Genomic DNA, 19,838 nt, shown 5'->3' on the forward strand with positions numbered 1-19,838 from the left:
AAATAAATTGTACATAAAAAATAAAATGAAATAAAATTCCCTGAACCAAGTCACTCTACTTCTTTTTTTTTTTTTAATTTTATTTATTTATTTATTTTTATTTTTGTCTTTTAGGGCCGCATGCACGGCACATGGAGGTTCTCAGGCTAGGGGTCTAATCAGAGCTGTAGCCCTCCGTCTACATCACAGCCACAGCAATGCCAGATCCAAGCCACGTCCGCAATCTACACCACGGCTCATAGGAATGCTGGATCCTTAACCCACTGAGCGAGGGCAGGGATTGAATCTGTGTCCTCATGGACACTGGTCAGATTCTCTTCCACTGAGCTACGACAGGAACTCCTACTTATTCCTTTAAAAAATGGGCAAACACATAAATGAAGCTTTTTCCTCCACCATCCAGGATGACTTTTCCATCCGACGGGCTGAGTTGAAGCTTTTGCTCCTTCTCTTCCAGCTGGGTAATCTTGGGGGGAAAAAAGTGAATCGGCTTCTAACCCAGTTTTCTCCACTGCAGTGCAAAGGTAGTGGCTTCCTTACTGGGTTGTTGTTAAGAGATGGAAAATTCTTGGTCAACTGTGAAGTGGTATTTGTATCCATTATTATGTTGCTCTCTGTCGCCCCATCCCCAGATCTTCTTACTTCTCAGAGAAAACACACGCCCGCCATTGGACAAGAATCCCTCATATCCCAACATCAAAGGTGTACCCTACTGGCATCTGCTGCAACCTTCCTTCTGCGAGAACAGCTGGGCATCTCCGTCTGAGCCTATTTTTTCTTCCTGAATTTTCTGCCACCCCTGTGACTGCCTTAGGAATTCACTCTCAGTATCGATTAATCTTCCTCTCTTTTCATAACCCCTTCACTGTGATCTAATGTCTCCCATTAAAACAAAGGAAGCACTTTATTAAGCTGTTTTGTTTTAAAGCTGCTGCTCCACTTCTTGGGGATTGGCATGCCTTTGGTGCAAAAGGGACATACGTTGTTCTTGGAGACCTAGTTTTGAAATGGGATGTTAAATATCTTGTTTGGTCATTTAAGTTGGTACTGCTTTTTTGTTTTTTGTTTTGTTTTTTTGTTTTATGTCTTTTTTTTTTTTTTTCTTTTAGGGCTGCACCAGCGGCATATGGAGCTTCCCAGGCTAGGGGTCGAATTGGAGCTATAGCCATCAGCCTATACCACAGCCACAGCAACATGGGATCTGAGCTGCTTCTGTGACCTACACCACAGCTCACAGCAACACTGGATCTTTTACTCACTGAGTGAGGCCAGGGATCAAACCCGCAACCTCATGGTTCCTAGTCAGATACGTTAACCACTGAGCCACGACGAGAACTCCAAGAGTCCCCATTTTCGACAGTACTGTCTCTAAATTTGACTTGTTCCTTCTGTCCTAGACCTATCCACAGGAGCACGAAGCAGCAACCACAGAGAGATTGGAAGCATAATTTCACCTTGGGGTTGTATCCCACAGGGGACCAGTAAGGAAGTGCCAGTGCCATACTGGGGCATTCTGCCAAAGTCCTATATTTTTAGACTTTGGAAATGAACTGATTAATACCGTAATTTCATTGAGGGTCAAACTGCAACTGATGAGTAGAATTGGACATTTGTAAAATATAGGCTTTCCTCAAGGAATCCCATAAATTATTTGGGATAGAAATCTTGATGAAAAGTAGGAAAAGAATCTCTCTGCACGTATGCATGTGTGTGTGATTTTTAAGCAAAAACGGATACACTGTAATTCATATAGCCTGTTTTTTTATGATGTCACAATATATCCTGAATAATTTTCTGTCAACAAATACAGTTATAAGATAGGATTAGTAGCTGCATAGTATTCTATTCTAGACATATAGCATAATTTCTTCAATTAATCTCCAGATTTGAACACTTGGGTTGTGTACAATTTTTCTTATTATATAAATTGTGTTCTGATGGGTGCTATAGATTTCATCGTTGTCCACATTCTATTTTTACTTTCTTAGAATACTTCTATAAATGGAATTGCTGTGTCACAATTTAGTTAACAATAGCAATGCGTATTTTAAAGAGCAGTACTGTCAAACTGTCCTCCAGAAAGGCTGTTTCTGTTCATACCAGAACCAGAATCTTTGACCTTGGCTCAGAAGATGGCAAAGAGGTTGGGAGTGTGTCTGCAAATGGTGAGAAATAAGAGGGTCCACTACCAGAACTAGAAGGAAGGAGGCCAGCGGAGTTCCCGTTGTGGCTCAGTGGTTAACGAATCCGACTAGGAACCATGAGGTTGTGGGTTTGATCCCTGGCCTTGCTCAGTGAGTAAAAGATCCAGCGTTGCCGTGAGCTGTGGTGAAGGTCACAGATGCGGCTCGGATCTGGCGTGGCTGTGGTGTAGGCTGGTGGCTACAGCTCCAATGAGACTCCTAGCCTGGGAACCTCCATATGCCTCGGGTGCAGCCCTGGAAAAGATGAAAAGAAAGAAAAAAAAAAAAGATGTTCTGCTTTTCTCTGATGCTGGAAATACCTTTAAGACTGAATGTGGGAGTTCCCGTCGTGGCGCAGTGGTTAACGAATCCGACTAGGAACCATGAGGTTGCGGGTTCGGTCCCTGCCCTTGCTCAGTGGGTTAACGATCCGGTGTTGCCGTGAGCTGTGGTGTAGGTTGCAGACGCGGCTTGGATCCCGTGTTGCTGTGGCTCTGGCGTAGGCCTGTGGCTACAGCTCCGATTGGACCCCTAGCCTGGGAACCTCCATATGCCGCGGGAGTGGCCCAAGAAATAGCAACAACAACAACAACAACAAAAAGACAAAAGACAAAAAAAAAAAAAAAAAAAAAAAAAGACTGAATGTGGAATGAACTGTGTTTCAAGACCTTCAGTCCTTGTGTTGACTTGATTTAAATCGTTTGCATAGGTCCAGCCTCATCCAGCTGTGCCAAGGGGAAGGGTTTCTGTCCATGTTTGAACCAGTAAGAAGACAGGAATCAGAAAGCACCCCAAGGGGAGACCCGTTTCAGGTGAGAAGCGTGGAGAGTTAGAGTTTTCTCTGGTCAAACAATAGAGGTTTGGGAGCCTTGCTCTTGTAATGGAGGCTGTTTGTTCTTTTTATCTTTTTTTCTTTTTTTTTTTAAACCATCTTTCCATTTTCTTTCCTTTGCAGTTAGACAATATATTCCAGGAGGGCAGAAACCACGTGATACTTCTTTTGTGTAACCGACACAAGCTGACACAAGCTGAGGAAAAATATTTCTAATTCTCTCCACTGTCAAAAATAAGATATCAGATCCTGTCACAAAGTGTACTGGCTGATTAAAATCTAAGCCTACTTGCAATTAACCATTCTCTCTCCTCGCCCAGGGTTTTGTAGATGTAGATATGGTTTATTTCTTTCTTTTTTTTTTTTTTTTTTTTTTGTCTTTTTGCCATTTCTTGGGCCGCTCCTTCGGCATATGGGGGTTCCCAGGCTAGAGGTCTCATCGGAGCTGTAGCTGCCAGCCTCCGCCAGAGCCACAGCAACGTGGGATCCGAGCCATGTCTGCAACCTACACCACAGCTCACGGCAACGCCGGATCCTTAACCCATGGAGCAAGGCCAGGGATCGAACCCACAACCTCATGGTTCCTAGTCGGATTTATTAACCACTGCGCCACGACAGGAACTCCGATGGTTTATTTCTTCATGCACAGAGACCAAGGAGCAGTTCCCTCTCCCTCATCCCATCTCCCCAGATCTGCAGTTAAATTATTAATTTAGGATCTTCTCCCACATCTCTCATCAGGGGGGATTCCACAGAATGTAGCAGTTACCACCCTAAAGTTTGGCTTCCTATTCATAATCTAAAGATCAACAAATCGCATGCATAAGATGTAGTCTCTCTCTTCATTCCATGCTCACAAGGGCCTCTGGCTCACAGCTCTACTCCCTGTCCAGCCTCAAGAGGGACATAAAAGCAGGGGAGCAGCAAACATAAAAGCAGGGGGGCAGACCCTGGGTTGGCATTGGCTTCTGACCGTCAGTGCTTACCTGGTGGGCTCTCTCGCACTTTGCGGTGCTGCTTAGATAAAAGAGTCTACTTTTTTTTTCATGGAACTTTTCTGAACTCCACTTCTGGCCTGCTATAACTATAGCGCCCACCTGACCCCTGCCCCTTAGATCTCTCTGAGTCTCTTACCCAGAAGGCCCTTGGTACCTACCCCACTCCATCCCACCAGCAAGATGGCAATCCTCCCTGCTCTGGACCCCTTCTGACATCCACGCTCTCCTTTGTCAGAGAAGACCAAGGCTCAGAAAAGTTACACTGGGTATGAAACTGTCTTCTTGGAGTTTCTGTTGAGGCTCAGCGGTAACAAACTGGACTAGTATCCATGAGGACTTGGGTTTGATCTCTGACCTCTCTCATTGGGTTAAGGATCCCATCACGGTTGCCATGAGCTGTGGTGTGGATGGGAGAGGAAGCTGGGATCTATCTAGCGTTGCTGTGACTGTGGTGTAGGCCGGCAGCGGGAGCTCCGATTCGACCTCTAGCCTGGGAACTTCCATATGCTGCGGGTGCGGCCCTAAAAAGACAATAAATAAATAAATAAATAAATAAATAAATAAATAAATAAATAAATAAAAACTGCCAGTCAGCCACGGGGCCAGACATTTATTTCTCTCGAGGAGATGGCATTGACTTATCTTCTATTCCGCCTCCCCAGTCGGGCCTACAGTTAGATTTCGTGCACCGTCCTCACACCTATGCGCGGTTTTCCCGCGAGCGCGGAGCACGGGCAAGTCTAAGACACCAGCCGCTTGCAAAGACTTCGCGGAGAAAACAGCGCACAGGAAACGCAGAGCAACCGGAGCTGCATCCAATCACGCTCCCAGTTGGTGTCCCAGATGCAGCCCCAGGAAGAAAACAAGTGTTTGCGGAATTTGGCGGCCAAGGCCCTTCATACAGGCTTTATTCTCACTCCCGCCCCAGTTTCCCTCTAGGCATCCCCAACCCCGACCCTCAAAATCACTCCCCTGCCCCATCCGAAGGATGGGCTCGGGGTTCTTTACCCAGCTCCTGAGACCCAAGGCGGGCATCCTCCGGGTCTCCAGCAGCCCCCCGGCGCGAGCACAGCGCGCACCCGGCGGGCAGCCCCCGCTTGGGGCTGGGGAAGGGCGAGGGAGGGAAGCGGCCGCGAGGCCCGGCGACCGCCCCGCTCCCCGAGGGAGCGCCGCGGGGAGCGCGGGGAGCGCGGCTGCGGGGTCGGGGGCAGGGCGGGGAGGCGCCGGCGCAGCCAATCCCCGGGCCGCCCCCTCCCCGCCGCCGGGAGCCGAGCCGGGGCGGGGGAGCCAGGCGGCGGCGGCGGCGGCGGCGACGGAGGCTGCCGTGGGGAGGGATGGAGAGGGGAGGGGGGAGCGGAGCCGAGCGGAGACAGCCGCGGCGCTGCAGAGCGTCTGGGGCGGCGGCGCGGCTCCCGGTGCTCCCCCCGGCGCCCGCCCCGCGTCGGTGAGGGCCCGGCCTGGAGGCCCGGAGCCATGGGCTGCATCGGCTCCCGGACCGTGGGTGGGTACCTCGGCGGCGTGCGAGCGGGCGGCGGCAGGGCTCTGCTGGGTCCGGTCCTCCGGCCCCCTCCCCCACCACTCCCCGCGCCCCTCCGGGTCCCGGCCCGGCCTGGCCCCCTCACTTTCCCTCGGTGCCCTCGCGGTCCCTGCCTTCCTCTCATCCCTGCGCTTCTCTTGAGCCTGCGGGGCTCGCAGCCCTCTGGGCTCCGGCTTTCTCTCCGTCTTCCTCCAGCTTTCTTCCTTCCATCGCCCTCCCCCAGGCGCGGTCCCTCTCCATCATCGCTCCACCAACCTCCTCTCTCTGCTCGGTCGCTCTCCCTTACTCTCTAGTCTCCTCACCCTCCACCTCCAGGCCGTCGGCCTCGACTCTGCCTTCCCTAGCGCCTCCTTGCCCCCTTCCATTTCTGGAGCAGCCCCCCTTCTAAAGACCCCCAGCCTCAGAGTCAGCCCGGAGTCCCTTTAGCATGCACCCCCCCCACCCCGCCTCCATCTGGCTTGGATGTTTTGCCCCCATCTCTTCCCCTCTCCTTTGCCTTTTTCTGTCGTTCCTGCCTCCCCCGATTTGCTTTGTTCACGTGCATTTTTCCCTCCAGGGCGGGGGCGGGATGAGCCTGGTGCCTCCGGGAGGCGAATGGGTTCCACGCCCGAAGAGAATGGGGCCCGGCTGGGCTGGGGTGGAGGGGAAGAGCCGGGGGACGCCCGGAGCAAGCAGGGGTTTAGAGGGCCAGCGAGGGGTCGGGTGCTCGATCCCAGGAGGGTGGGGCTGGCCGGGCTAGGGAACCCGCGGACCCGACTGCACCTGTCAGCGGGGGCCGGCGGGGCGGGGCCAGCTCTTTATTTACCTTTGATTGGGGTAAGGAAGAGAGGCGCCTCCTAATTCTTTTTCTCTCAACCTTTGCCTGCCTCCCACCTCCTTCTCCCTCACCCCAGGCACCCACTCCACTCTCACTGCTCAACAGATTGGTCCAACCCTCTCCCAAACCCCCCAATTTTTTCCTATTCCAACTCCCGATTTCTCCCGCCTACATGCCCCAGTGACCTCAGGCTGAGGGAATAATTCCTATTCTGATTGCAAACAAACTCCCTCTCCGGAAGCCTGATTTCTCGGAGACCCGATTTATTTCCATGGATACCCCCCTCCTCCTCTGCTTTCACCTCTTCTCTGGGCTCTTTCCCTCCCCCTCCCTATCCCCCCCTGCTCTGACTCAGCTCTCCCTCTTCTACAAAGGCCACCTCCCCTCCGCCCTGTCTCCCACTCTGCCCTTCCCATCTCGCTTCTCCTCAGAGGGTGTTCCCTGCCTGCCCCGTGTCCATCTTTCCTCTTCCCTACCAGCCACAGCCTCTGGCTGGACCCCTTGTAGCCCCAGGAGAGAATGTGCCCACTTGGGAGGGGTCTTAGCTTTCTCAGCCCCGTTAACCACATCCCTTCCTCTTGCAATAGCTATGTTGCTGCATGCTAAATGTCTCCCGGTGCCCAAGACCCCATTCGATTCACCCCTTCTCAAGAGTGGACTCCTAACTCTCTCTATTCAGAAGCATAAAACTTTGTGCAGAAACAATCTAGTGTTCAGGCAGCTGTCTGATGCTTGAACCCAAGCATCTGCCACCCAGGTGAATCTCCCCGGAGCCTTCCAGGAGGCACACCCTGGCCTCACACCAGCAACCTCCCAACACAAGGAGCTCCGGCCTCGGCTGAACAATGACCACTCTTCTGGACCCTCCAGTTTCCCAGGCAGCTCTCAAACCCTTCCACGCTCACCCACTGTCTTTTGTCTTCTCTTTGACTCGAATTCCCATTCTTTTAGTCCCTGCTTTAACAAAGGTGCCGGTTCTCCTCCAGCTGTCTCCCCCTCCTCTCTCTGCTTTAATCCATCACTAGTCTCCCAACGGTCAGGTACAATGATGCCATCCCACGCTTTGCTTTCTCTGCTCTCATCGCTTCTAGGTGAACACACCCAGCTCGTGCCTCTGTCCCCACCAAAGCCCCTTCCCGTCAGACAAATGCACCCACTCCTGTGGAGGGGCGCCTAGGGAAGATGCAGTTCTTCCACCTCACAAATAACAAAGGTGACACTTTGAGAAGCATGGCCCTAGAAAAGTTCTGCCCTTACGTGCAGAACCGTAAGAGAGGAGACGCACAGTCCCCGTGGATGCACGTCGAGAAACCCACAGAGGTGACTCAGGACAGAATGCAGAACGATGTCCCTGCTAAAACCCTGCCACTGACCCCTCCTTGTAAACAACCACCGCCACGGATGAGGCCACAGGGCACTCTTCTGAGTGCGCTCTTCTGGGCGGAGCTCCGCATTGTTGTCCCGCCTCCCAAACACGTGAGGCCAGTAAGGATGTCAAAGCAGATAAGCCATCAGAAGCAGGAGCTGGGGGGGAGCGAGGGGTCTTCAGGCGACTGGGCCCCGAGGGTGGCCTCAGCATTTTGAAGGAAAAGAACAAAGAGGGGCCTTTGGGGTGGGCATAGGGTGGCCAGAGGGGAACAACTAACTGTACGACCACCTCAGGAAATGAGGTGATTGCCGTCGACTGGAAGGGCCTGAAAGATGTGGACCAAATCAACATGGACAGCACCAGCTCGCTGCATGGGAGCAGCCTGCACCGGCCGTCCACCGAGGTGAGGGCCCCCGCTCCGTGCTCGGCCGCCCTCCCGGAGGACCCCTGAAAGCCCCCCAGAACCGCCTCGCCTAAGCCCGGTCCTTTAGCCAGCCTCCTGAATTCCAGGACACGACCCCCAACACGCCTTCAGACTGACATTTTCCCAGGACGGTTCTTTCCTCAAATACGAGGCGAATGCTCCACCCTGAGACCCTGATTCCCGGCATGAATCTCACGAAAGGCCACCTTCACTTTCACTTGTGAGAGTCCCTCTGGGCAAGGCAGGGTTCCTTGCGTTCCTGGAAGCGCCCAGGGTACCACACTTCCTTTGTCTGCTCTCTCCTCCCAGCAAACCCGGACCGACTTCTCCTGGGATGGCATCAATGTGAGTGCAGCCTCCCCCAGACCTCCTCACCTGCCCTAACTCCGCTCCCTTAGGCCTGCCACAGAACCCAGGGCTCCCTGACTTCTCTACCGACCCCCGGACTTTCAAGGGTGGTTGGGGGCGAGGCCTCCTGGGAGCTCTGGGTATAATGGTTTCCTTATCACCTGTCCTAGCTCCTATCCTTCCTCCCCATAGAGAGCACCCCAGAGCATCTTATGCCTCTGTCCCCCCCCCCCCATTCCCTACCCCAGCTCTCCATGGAGGACACCACGTCCATCCTTCCGAAGCTCAAGCGAAACTCGAACGCCTATGGCATCGGGGCCCTGGCCAAGTCATCATTCTCAGGTGAGACCCCCAACCTGCAGATGCATCCAGACAGGAGCCCACCTAGAAGGTCCTGGTCTCTGTCTCCCTGCCCCTTCAGGCCCGAGCAGACCTTCATCCCTGGGCCCCTAAACTCCTTGCCCTTTCGATCAAGCCTCTCCCACCTTCCCAGCTGCCTCCCATATACGGAGTCATAGGGCACACCTGCCCCCTCCATGGGCAGTCTCATGGGACTAGGGTGGGGCTCATGGGGGAGGGGGGCTGGTATGGGTATTGTGTGATGTTCTGGCGGATGTGGGGACTGTCTGGCCCCTCAGGGATTTCTCGAAGCATGAAGGACCACGTGACAAAGCCCACAGCCATGGGGCAGGGCCGGGTGGCCCATATGATTGAATGGCAGGGCTGGGGGAAGGCACCAGCCATTCAGCCGCAACACAGCCACGAGGCGGTGCGCAGGGACACCGATGCCTACTCCGACCTCAGCGACGGCGAGAAGGAGGCACGCTTCCTGGCAGGTACTAGTTCCCCAGCCCCTGTAGAGAGGCATCTTCAGGATGGCTGGAGACCGAGCCTCCATCCTGATCCTCAGTACAGGGAAAAAAAAAGGCAGGAGCCACAGGCTTCAAAAGGCTTTGCTTCTGCTTTTTTTGTTTGTTTTGTTTTTGCTTTTTAGGGCCCAACCCACGGCATATGGAAGTTTCCAGGCTAGGGGTCAAATCAGAGCAACAGCTGCTGGCCTGGCCTACACCACAGCCACAGCAACACCTGATCCGAGCCAGGTCTGTGTCTGACACCACGGCTCATGGCAATGTTGGATCCTTAACCCAGTGAGTGGGGCCAGGGATTGAACCTGCATCCTCGTGGATACTAGTTGGATTCGTTTCCGCTGCGCCACAAAGGGAACTCCCTTTGCTTATGTTTCTTGACGCAGAAGAAAGAAAAGCCTTGGGGTTCTTTTTAGCCTTTTGCCCATCAGCATGTCACAGTCGTGGATTCACTTACAGGGTTCACTATTTGTGACAACCACTAGAAGATCAAGGACCTGGCTGAGGAGAGGGTGTGTATAGACGAGCATGTATGCAGTACAGGCACAAGGCAGGCATCTGGTGTACCTTCAACACTGGCCTAGGCCTAGTGGCAGGTCTCAGTAAGATACTTAGGACAAATGATAGATCTGGAACAGAAGAGCTGGGTTTTGGTGGTGGTCGTGGTGGAAGAACCATCAGTGGAGGGGAGACAAACCTGTGAGGGGTAGTGTAGGCAGCTAGCCATGTAAGCTTCGACTTCCTTATGGCTTTGACTAGAATCGGGACCCCAAGTCTACCTATATATATTCACCATTCTGTCCTCCCTCCCCTCTCCTTCCATGACCTTGAACTTCCAACCTGTTACCACTGGGGACCGACAGTCCCTCCCATTTAAATTCCTCTGGCCTGGACTGCCTGATGCTAACGACCATTGCTAAAAACTTCCAAAGATAAACTTCTGGAAATTGCCAATTTCAATCCCTTAGGATATCTCACCAGAAGACGCACCCCCCGCCGCCGCCGTAGCCCCCAGCTCTTTCCCCTAGGAATCCGAAATCTGATCTTCTGGGCAGTTCCCCATGATTTTACCTTGCTTTGGGGCATATGCGAAGGCTGTGCTGTCCAGTACAGTAGCCACTGGCCGCATGTGGTAATCAAGAACTTGAAATGTGCCTCATCGGAATGGAGAGGTGCTGTAAGTGTAAAAATATAGACTGAATTTCCCAGACTTCATAGGACTAAAAGGCTGTGAAGTATCTCATTAATTTTATATAAATTATATATTGAAATGATAATCCTTTATATAGATGAGGTCAAACCAGATGTATTATTAAAATTCATTTCACCTGTTTCTTTTACATTTTCTTTAATATGACTACTAGAAAATTTAAAATTGCAAAAGTGGCTTGCATTATATTTCTGTTGAACAGCGCTGCCCTGCTGTCCCCCAGGCAGGTGTCTGAGGCTTCCTGGAGGTACCCTTCGCTAACCAGGTTTTTTCTCCCAGGTGTCATGGAACAGTTTGCTATTTCCGAGGCCACTCTCATGGCCTGGTCTTCCATGGATGGTGAGGACATGAGTGTCAACTCCACCCAGGAGCCACTGGGCTGCAACTACAGTGACAACTACCAGGAGCTGATGGAGAGTCAGGGTGAGGGATGGTTCCGGAATCCAACCCCAGCATCCTAAGAGACCTCCTCAACTAAGCTACCCCTTCTCATCTCCGTTTTTTAGACTTGCTGTCCCTATCAGCTTTCCTACTCCCCTCCCTCCTCTGTCTCACTGCCATTCTCTGTGTGACAGTTACTGCCTTTTTTTTTTTTTTTTGTCTTTTGCCTTTTTAGGGCCGCACCTGCGGCATGTGGAGTTTCCCAGGCTAGGGGTCTAATCAGAGCTGCAGCTGCCAGCCTACACCACAGCCACAGCAACGCCAGATCCGAGCCTTGTCTGCTATCTACACCACAGCTCACAACAATGCTCGATCCTTAACCCACCAAGCGAGGCCAGGGATCAAACCCGCAACCTCACTGTTCCCAGTCAGATTCCTTTCAGCTGTGCTACGACGGGAACTCATATAGTTACTGCCTTCAATATTGTGGCCCCACCAATCTCCACAATTCTCTTTACAGATGCCCTCGCTCAAGCCCCGATGGACGGATGGCCTCACTCCTATGTGTCCCAGGGCATGTACTGTCTGGGCTCATCGGATGCCTGGGAAGCAAGCGACCAGTCCCTCATTGCCTCTCCGGCCACAGGATCCTACCTTGGCCCTGCATTTGATGACTCACAGCCCAGCTTGCATGAAATGGGGCCTTCCCAACCTGCTTCAGGATACTCTGCTCAGGAGCCCCCATCTTTTCTCGGGGGAGACGCTGACTGGGCTCCAGGGGTGGGCGGGGTGGACCTGGCGAGGGGCCCTGCGGAGGAGGAGAAGCGGCCACTGGCCCCCGAGGAGGAAGAGGATGCGGGATGCCGGGACCTGGAGTCGCTTTCCCCTCGAGAAGACCCTGAGGTGTCCACGGCTCTTAGCCGGAAAGTGTCTGACGTCACATCCTCGGGCGTGCAGTCTTTCGATGAGGAGGAGGGCGAGGCCAACAACTAGCTTCCTCCCCCTCCACGCCCTGCCTTCCACTCCCTCCTGAGGGGCATGGCTGCAGCAACACCCTCCCTTCCCCCAGAAGGACGGCTGAAGCCTGGGCAGAAGACCGACGGTCACGAGCCCAGGAGTCCTCGCCAGCGAAACAGAGGGCCAGGGTGGGATGCTCTCCAGGCTTACACTGGAGAAAGCACAGGTCCAGGAACTGAAGCCCAGGCAAGCAGATGGCTGTGAACTTGGCTCGGCTGCGGGCTTCTGGGTCTGTGATGGCGGGGCTCTGGTGAGTGTCCTGAGCACAGGAGCCAAGAATGGCCCTCGGATCTTGGTTTTCCGCTCTCTGATCTCGTCTTCCAGCAACCTTGATGGTGGCTGTCTGAAGGCCTCCTTTCTCCATGTCACTCTTGCTCTTCTCTGCCTGTGGCCCAGGCTCATTCGTCCTGTGAGGACCAGATCTCAGGGGCTGTCGGACGTGGTTCCATGGGCACAGGGGAAGCAACGTAGAGACCACATCTCATTAGAGGGTGGAGAGTCTGCCCTCAGAGGTAACACAGCTTCTGCGACCGGGAGTCAGCAGGTGGACATGCCAGCTGGGGTGCACAGGGGCACAAACCTGGTTCTGGATATCAAGACCCACCTGGAGACCAGGCGGTCGCTGGGGAGACCAAGAACAGGCATGGCCACTAGTTCTGGGATCTTGACTATCTGGTGGCTGAAAGAAGGACCCTAAGGATCTGGGAAAGGACCCTGCCGGGGCTGGCTGCTCCAACTCTTCCCTTTTCTGCCTTCTTCTATCCCCTGCTCTGGGAGCCCCGGCCCCAAAGAGGACACAGAATGCAGGTGTCCTGGCCAGATGGGGAAGCATGAGGCTGTGTCTCCCTCCATCCACCCCCAAATTCTCTGGAGCTGTTTACACTTTTCTCTTTGCCTTTTCTACATTTTTATAACTTCTCGGGGACTCAGGGTTGAGTGGGGTGGAGAGAGGGGTCTGGTGCTGTCAGGCCCCTGGGCCAGGGCGGGGTCTTTGCTGCGGAGCAGTGTGGGCGCTCGGCTCCCCTTGCCCCTCTCCACCTTCTCCCAGGAGGGCCTCACAGGTGTCCTCCTCTGGCCCCAGGCCTCCTGAGGAGGAGAGGGGGGGATCTGCGTATTCTTCCTTCCAGGACGGACAGTGAGGCATAAGCCCCTGAAACGCTTGCCCTCCCACACCCACTTTCCATTCTGGTGGGGACTTTTGCGCAGCACATGGTGACAGAGGGCACAGGGTGGAGGGGCAGAGCAGAGAGGTGGCAGCAGCCCCTTCCTGCTGCACTGGTGCCCAAAACCTGGACAGGAGGGAGAAGCTGCGAGGGTCCCTGTCCCCCCTCCCTCTTTGCTCACGTCCATCTAAGTCTCTGGCTCTGAGGCCTCGGGTCCCACCTGAACAGGGAGGGGTCCTACTACTTGAGTCCGCGGCCAGGAAGGGAACCCTCTCGTCCTCTCAGGGCCTGGGTGCATATGTGCGTGCACGCATGCGTGCGCGCGCGCACACACACGCGCACGTACGCACACGCACCCCACCGCCCGGCCCCAGATGACTGTTTCTTTGGAATGAGGAGGTTGAGAACTGGGGTGTTTCTGTCCATCTATGACCCTGACCCCCCCACAATCTGGTCCACACTTTCGTACCCATGTGCCCCTGAAATGCCACAGAGGCCATGTCACACATCTTCTGGGGGTGGGGGGGAAGGATGGCTACCGCAGGTGGATTTTGGAGGAAACGGGTGTAGTGAGCACAGGTAGGTGAAGTCACCTAGTCGGAAGCTGTGGGTCTTGTGTGATCACGTGACTGGACTGGGGTGGCCCTGGCAGCGGCCCACCCTGCACTCCTGCCGCAGGTCCTGAGGGTCTGCATAGGTCACATGTCATGGTCCCCTCCTCTCCAGGGCTCCCTGTTTCCTCAGCTCGTGCAACCTGCCCTCTCAGCACATCCTCTTTCCCTCTTAGTCTCGTCCCCTTCGCGTCCCGTATTCCGCCCCCAGACTGCAGTCGACACCCAGTCCAGGGAGCGGGTTCCTTCATCACAGTTCCTTTTCCGCTCAGGGCCCTGTGGAGTTAGGAAAGATCATCTAAAGCACCATTCTTTCCTCCCTCCTTCCCCGAGGAAGCCAAACGGTCCCTGGCAAGAGAAGACCACAACTCGGTTCAGATGTGAGCGGGGCTGGCACACCCAGGGGGTGCTGGCATCGCTGCAGACCAGAGGTCCAGGTGGGGGACTTCTGCATTTTGCAAGGAGCTACCCCTCCACCTGGAGGAGGGAGATGACCCAAGGAGCTGGCCAGGGACCCTCTCAGGACTCCTTTAGAAGGAGGGACTGCCTCTCTGGTCAGGCGGGGCAGGATGCATGGGGTTTGCTTATAGCCTATTTTGGGGGAGGGGAGGGGCATGTGCAGGAAGAGGCTGTTGGGGGGTGGGGGAGGGGTGCTTTTCCTTTGGGGTTAAAGGCTGTGCCGCACGTTTCACAGCAGTCCCAGAACCGGGCTGTTTTTCTATCATTGTGAATGAAACTGCTCTTGCTAAATGATTTTCTTCTGGTTGGGGGGGGGGTGGGGTGCACTTTCGTTTTCAATTCAGTTTATTCAAGGAAAATCCGAATCGTCCGCCTCCCACTGCCCCCCCACCCCTTCCTTTTCTCATCCTCCTGTTGAGGAGGGGACCTTGGCCAATGAGTTTGCCACCCCTCCTTGCCCCCACCTGTGCGTCTCCTACTCCGTCTTCCAGGTCTGGGGAACATTCATTTTTACGGCCAGTCTTAGCATGTTTTCTTAATGGGAAATTTCCACCCCAGGCCCAAGAGAGATTCTATGACATATATTACAGAGAGAATGATATATAAATAACATATATAAATACTATAGATTATATACACATGGGCACGGGCTCCGAGGTCCACTGCCAGTCTCCCTCCCCAGGCTGCAGCCTCTCTCTTGGCCTGGGGAGGCAGAAGGGAGGTACTGCTGGAGAGGGCTCCAGGCTGTGTTTGATGGCACTAAACAGAATGTGGTGGCACCTTCAGCGGCTATGAGTGTCTTATTGGGGGGATGACGGAGACTGGGCACAGGGTGGGGAGGATGAGGCTGCCTGGGAAGGAAGCACCCCTGCAGAACGAAACCAGGCACAGAGGGAGGGAGGGAGGGACAAAAGCCTTGGGTGTGGGAGCAGGGGGTCCTGGCTGCTCAGAAATGGCTCCTGGGAAAGGCAGGGCAATAGCAGACCCCCTGTCACTGGCTTGGGAAGGATAAGGATCTGACTTCCCCGGTGTGGGAAGATTGAATGGGTCTCCCGTCTTGGCAGTGAACCCCAGAGGAGGAACACAAAGTCCCTACGAAGGGCTTGTGTGTTCCTGGGTGAACTAGTGGCCCAGCTGCCCTGGGTCCTGGTTCCCGGCTGGAGAAGCCCCAGCTAGAACAGCTCAAGGTCAAGAGCTGACCCTTGGTCAGGACAGACTGCAGTAGGAGAGGGAGTGACCTGGAAACTGGAGGGCAAGGAGGCGGTGATGTGAGATGGAGGAACTTCTGCCAGGAGTTAAGTGAATCCACTGGAGCCGGAGGCCTGCCTGCCCACAAGTGCCCACTCCACTCCCAGGCTCTTCTCCCCAGTGGTCTCTTTACCCAACTTTCCCTGCTTGACTGGAGGACCAAGCAGAAGGAAATGGGACTGGCCTCCGGCCTTGCTAGTAATGGCCTTGTCTGCGGACAGGCAGTGGGAGCCAGGATGGTGTCGGGAGGCAGTGTTCGGGAGTGGCTGTGGGCGAGTGGAGGACGGGGTGGGGGCCCCGAGAGAAGGGACTGTGGGCGCTTTGTGAGTATACCCTGGGGCCGTCAGTCCCTGAGGCCAGGAGGTGGTCCCATCTCTTCCTCCAACATGGCCCTGGCGGGGCCCCAGTCATCCTGGGCCTCCCTTCACCTACCCTCTGGAGAGACTGATGGGCAAGGCCAGGAGGGTACTGGGACAAGAACGCAGGGAGACTGAGGGCTGACTAGGGGAGCCAGAGAGAGGCAGGTGCTCCCCACCCACGCACAGGCAGACTCAGGAAGCCCCTGGAATATCAAGGGCCCTTCCCAGCGCGTAGAACAACCACCTGTCTGAGGGTGGGGGGACATGGCCCAAATAATTGACCGAGGCTACTCCCTGCCTAAACTCTGGCTCCTGCTCCAATGTTATCACTATCACGTTTCTTAATTCCTGGGAGGGGCTGGCTATTGGGGGGTGCGATCTCTCCCACTTTAGGAAATACCCTCTCCCCCACAGGCCCACCCTCTAGCCTGGGTCTCTGGACCATCGATGAGGAGGGCCAGGCGATGATCAAAGGATCAGTTCGTCCTCATCCTCCTCGTCGGTGAGACGCAGACTGGGGCCCTGCAAGATGTCAGCCAGCTCCTCTTCCGGCCCCGGACTCTCCGCCAGCTCCAGCTCCTCCAGCTCGCTCTCTGCCTTGGCCGGAGCCCGGGAGAGAGGGGGCTCTGGGGATGGGGATGGCACAGGGGTCTCTGGGGAGTCAGGAGCTGCATCCCCTGCACTAGTGGCCCCCGTTCCATCATCAGGCATGGTCCAAGCCTCTGCAGGAGGGAGCGGGCCCCCAGGAGTCTTTCGAGTCGAAGTGGTACTCCGGAAGCTGGCAAGGGGTGGGCGGAGTTGCACCCCGGACTTTGTGTGCCCCTCGATGGCCTTCTGGAGCTGCGGAGGGGGCAGAGGGAAGGACAAGGAGGGTGCACAGTGAGGAAGTAAAGATAATGGAGCAGAGAGAGAAACAGACAGAGAGAGGGACAGACAATAAAAGGAAAGGGAGGAGTTCCCATCGTGGCCAGTGGTTAATGAATCCGACTAGGAACTATGACGTTGCGGGTTCGATCCCTGGCCTTGCTCAGTGGGTTAAGGACCCAGCATTGCCGTGAGCTGTGGTGTAGGTCGCAGACGTGGCTCAGATTCCGTGTTGCTGTGGCTGTGGTGTAGGCCAGCGGCTACAGCTCCGATTCGACCCCTAGCCTGGGAACCTCCATATGCCGTGGGAGTGGCCCAAGAAATAGCAAAAAGAAAAAAAAAAAAAAAAAAAAAGGAAAGGGAAGGGAATGGAATGGAAAAGATGGAGAGAGAGAGTGGCAGGAAAGATGTTTGGGATGGAGGAGTCCATGGGAGAAGATAGGAAAAGGGAAAATGGGAGGAGAGGAACAAGAAGCCCCACCTGCAGAGCAGTGAATCCCAAGACCCCTGACCCAAGTCCTTCTTCAGCTTTTTCTCATCAATTCTTCTTCCCTGCACCCCGCCCCCTACAAAACCATGACCCATGCCTGGAACCCCCATCCCAAACCTATGCCATTGTTGGAAGATCAGGGGCCACATAGCCTTTGCCGTCCCCTCTCCCTCCCACTGGCTGCACCCCACCCCCTCCAAGTCTCTGCCTGAGAAATAGAAGGAAAATCTCCCTCCCCCCCACCGGATGTTAACACCATCCCTGTCCCACCTCACCCCTTATCCTCTGCCCACCCCCTTCGTCCTGCTGCTCAAATGGGACACGTGGCTCTTACCTCCTCCAAGGCCAGCACACCCCTGAGCTTCCCCATGCTGGTCACATAAGCAAGGTGGAGGCCCAAGAGCGAGAACAGGGTGTGAGTCTGCGGGGCAAGAGCAGCAGGTCAGCGCAGGGCCAGCCCCCCGCCGGCCAGCCCTCCCAGCAGCCCGGCTCCGTGAGCGGTGGGCAGGAACTTGCCTTGTGCAGAGACGTCTGCTCCACCAGCTGGAAGGGGGACTGGTCGATACAACAGCAGTCAAAACACACAGGTTGGCTCAGCTGCTCCCGCTCCCAGGCCTCAATCTGCCAGCAGAGAAGAGCCCTCAGCTAGTGTCAGAGCCCCTTCAACCCTAGATCCAAGGCATTGACCCTGCACGGCCCTCCTGGCCCTGGCCCAGAAGCCTGCTGTATGCAGTGAACAATCCCAGCTCCCCCAGAGGAGGGAACCAGTCTCTGCCCTCCTAAGGCTCCAAAGCAACCTTCACCCTCAGGCGTTCAGAACCCACCATCTTCCACTCCGGGTGTCCCAAATGCTTGTTCTTTCCAACCCATCCTTCCAGTCTTATTTTTTGCTACTCCTGTAATCCCCAGGGCTCCAGTCAAGCCAGGCGTGCTTCCATTCTGCACCTGCTGGCCTGGGTTTCCCCAAAGGCCTGGTCAGTGCTCTGCCCCCCAGAGCTCTGCTGGGCGCACTTTTTCAGAAATGGCACGGCTCATGCTCCTTCCATGGGCATTTGCCCTCACTCTGCCCACTGGATGGAACTCCTCCAGGGGTCATGTGGCATCCACTGCTGCGTGTTGGGGAGAAATCAGCACACTGGCCTTTTACATAGCAGGTCACGGTGAAGCTTTGTTGGGTGTGAAGGGCTGTACTGAGTTGAAAGGCCATACACAAGACTCTGACAAGCCGTTTTGGGGTGTGTGTCTGGTTTATACTGCTTTGTTTTGTCTATGACCGAAGCATTAAGGTGCAAGGTCCAGGTGACCTCTGGATCTTAGATTTGCACACCAAAATCCCCAAGATTTCAAATAATCTAGTACCACTATGGCTCTCATAAATGAATTTCAAATTTTCTGTAATCTCTCTCTTTTCGGTCTTTTTGGGGCCACACCCATGGCATATGGAGGTTCCCAGGCTAGGGGTCAAATCGGAGCTATAGCCGCCGGCCTACACCACAGCCACAGCAACACAGGATCTGAGCCGCATCTGTGACCTACACCACGGCCCAGAGCAACACAGGATCCTTAACCCACTGAGCGAGGCCAGGGATCGAACCTGTGTTCTTATGGATACAAGTCTGGTTTGTTACTGCTGAGCCACGATGGGAACACCTTTATTCTCTTCCCAGGTAGTCTCCTCTGAATGAGACACTACTTTCTCTGTTTTACTATTTGTCCCCTGCTATACCTCTCAGGCTGCCGAGGATATCACTGAAGCCCTGATTCTCAGGTCCAGTTTGGGTCCGCAGTGCTAGTCTCCTCATCTGTCCTGTCCTGCTTTTTTCTAGACAGTGATCGCACTTCGTCTAAATGCTCACCTTCCCTGAACAAAGGTTCACACAAAGTTGGGCAGCCCTCCTGACACAGGATGGATGACCCCATAGCAGGGATGCTGCAGGGAGGACTTACTGCTAGGACAAGAGGCCAGACACTCGCCAGCCCTGGTTTGGTGGGTCCTGTCCTCCTGGGCCCTTCCATGATCACTTCTTGCCTCCCTGGTTCCACTTTTGCCCTCCCTTGGGAACAACAGTAGCAGCATCTCTTCATTTCCAGCGCACGTGCACCAAGGATTTCTCCTGTGCCAAGTGCTATTCGAATTGGTTGACATGTCTTTACTCATTTCGTCCTCGCCAACAACCCTACGGGCATCTTCATGTTACAGATGAAGGAACCGAGGCAGAGAATGCTCAAGGGTTTGCCCAAGACTGCACAGAAGCAGGCTTCTGACCTTGACTGCTGAGTGTGATCCGGGACCGCCAGCTTTTGTGTGCTCTGGGTCCCACCGCTTCAAACAGCTCAGCATCAGGAACAAACCAGGGCTCTAACAGGGCAGCAGGATTCAACAAGTCCCAGCCAGGACATCTGGTGACCCAGAGTTGAGTTCTTTGATGCTTCCCAGAGGGATCATATTGATATTGCCAAGGGGGTCATCTTGATCTAGTCGCAAAATAGTGTTCAAAATATCCTGAAGTGGGACTCTTATTGAATTGGATCTCTCCAAAATGTCTCAGTGGATCCCTTGGGCACTGAGAGCTGCCTAAAGCCTTCCTTGAGAAAGACATCAGCTAAAAATATACCGTCTATCTTCTTTTTACCCCTGGGTGCATTTTATTTCCAGGAGTCA

The 19,838-nt window shown here is 54.5% G+C and overlaps 2 protein-coding genes and 1 long non-coding RNA gene across 4 annotated transcripts in view; 2 read left to right on the plus strand and 1 right to left on the minus strand.

Moving 5' to 3' along the window:
- Positions 1-3,381, plus strand: part of LOC102166231 — a 22,288-nt gene extending 18,907 nt beyond the window's left edge. Inside the window, exons 2-3 of the long non-coding RNA XR_299598.3 lie at positions 2,893-2,995; positions 3,139-3,381. This is a non-coding gene — a long non-coding RNA (uncharacterized LOC102166231). The remainder of the gene's footprint in view (positions 1-2,892; positions 2,996-3,138) is intronic.
- FAM131B (family with sequence similarity 131 member B) lies at positions 5,301-15,000 on the plus strand. Its single transcript, XM_003134569.5, has 7 exons — positions 5,301-5,514; positions 8,030-8,139; positions 8,470-8,505; positions 8,757-8,850; positions 9,147-9,344; positions 10,864-11,007; positions 11,486-15,000. The coding sequence occupies exons 1-7, from the start codon at positions 5,487-5,489 to the stop codon at positions 11,956-11,958; spliced, it is 1,083 nt and encodes a 360-aa protein (XP_003134617.1). The 5' UTR covers positions 5,301-5,486; the 3' UTR covers positions 11,959-15,000.
- Positions 14,518-19,838, minus strand: part of CLCN1 (chloride voltage-gated channel 1) — a 38,991-nt gene continuing 33,670 nt past the window's right edge. For both annotated transcript variants that reach the window (XM_021078562.1, XM_021078561.1), the window contains 3 exons: positions 17,693-17,797; positions 17,511-17,597; positions 14,518-16,662 (listed from right to left, as the gene is read on the minus strand). In XM_021078562.1, the coding sequence (XP_020934221.1) occupies positions 16,291-16,662; positions 17,511-17,597; positions 17,693-17,797 (564 nt within the window). In that variant the 3' untranslated portion in view covers positions 14,518-16,290. The remainder of the gene's footprint in view (positions 16,663-17,510; positions 17,598-17,692; positions 17,798-19,838) is intronic.

This window comes from Sus scrofa, chromosome 18, assembly GCF_000003025.6.
Source record: "Sus scrofa isolate TJ Tabasco breed Duroc chromosome 18, Sscrofa11.1, whole genome shotgun sequence".
Lineage (NCBI taxonomy): Eukaryota > Metazoa > Chordata > Mammalia > Artiodactyla > Suidae > Sus > Sus scrofa.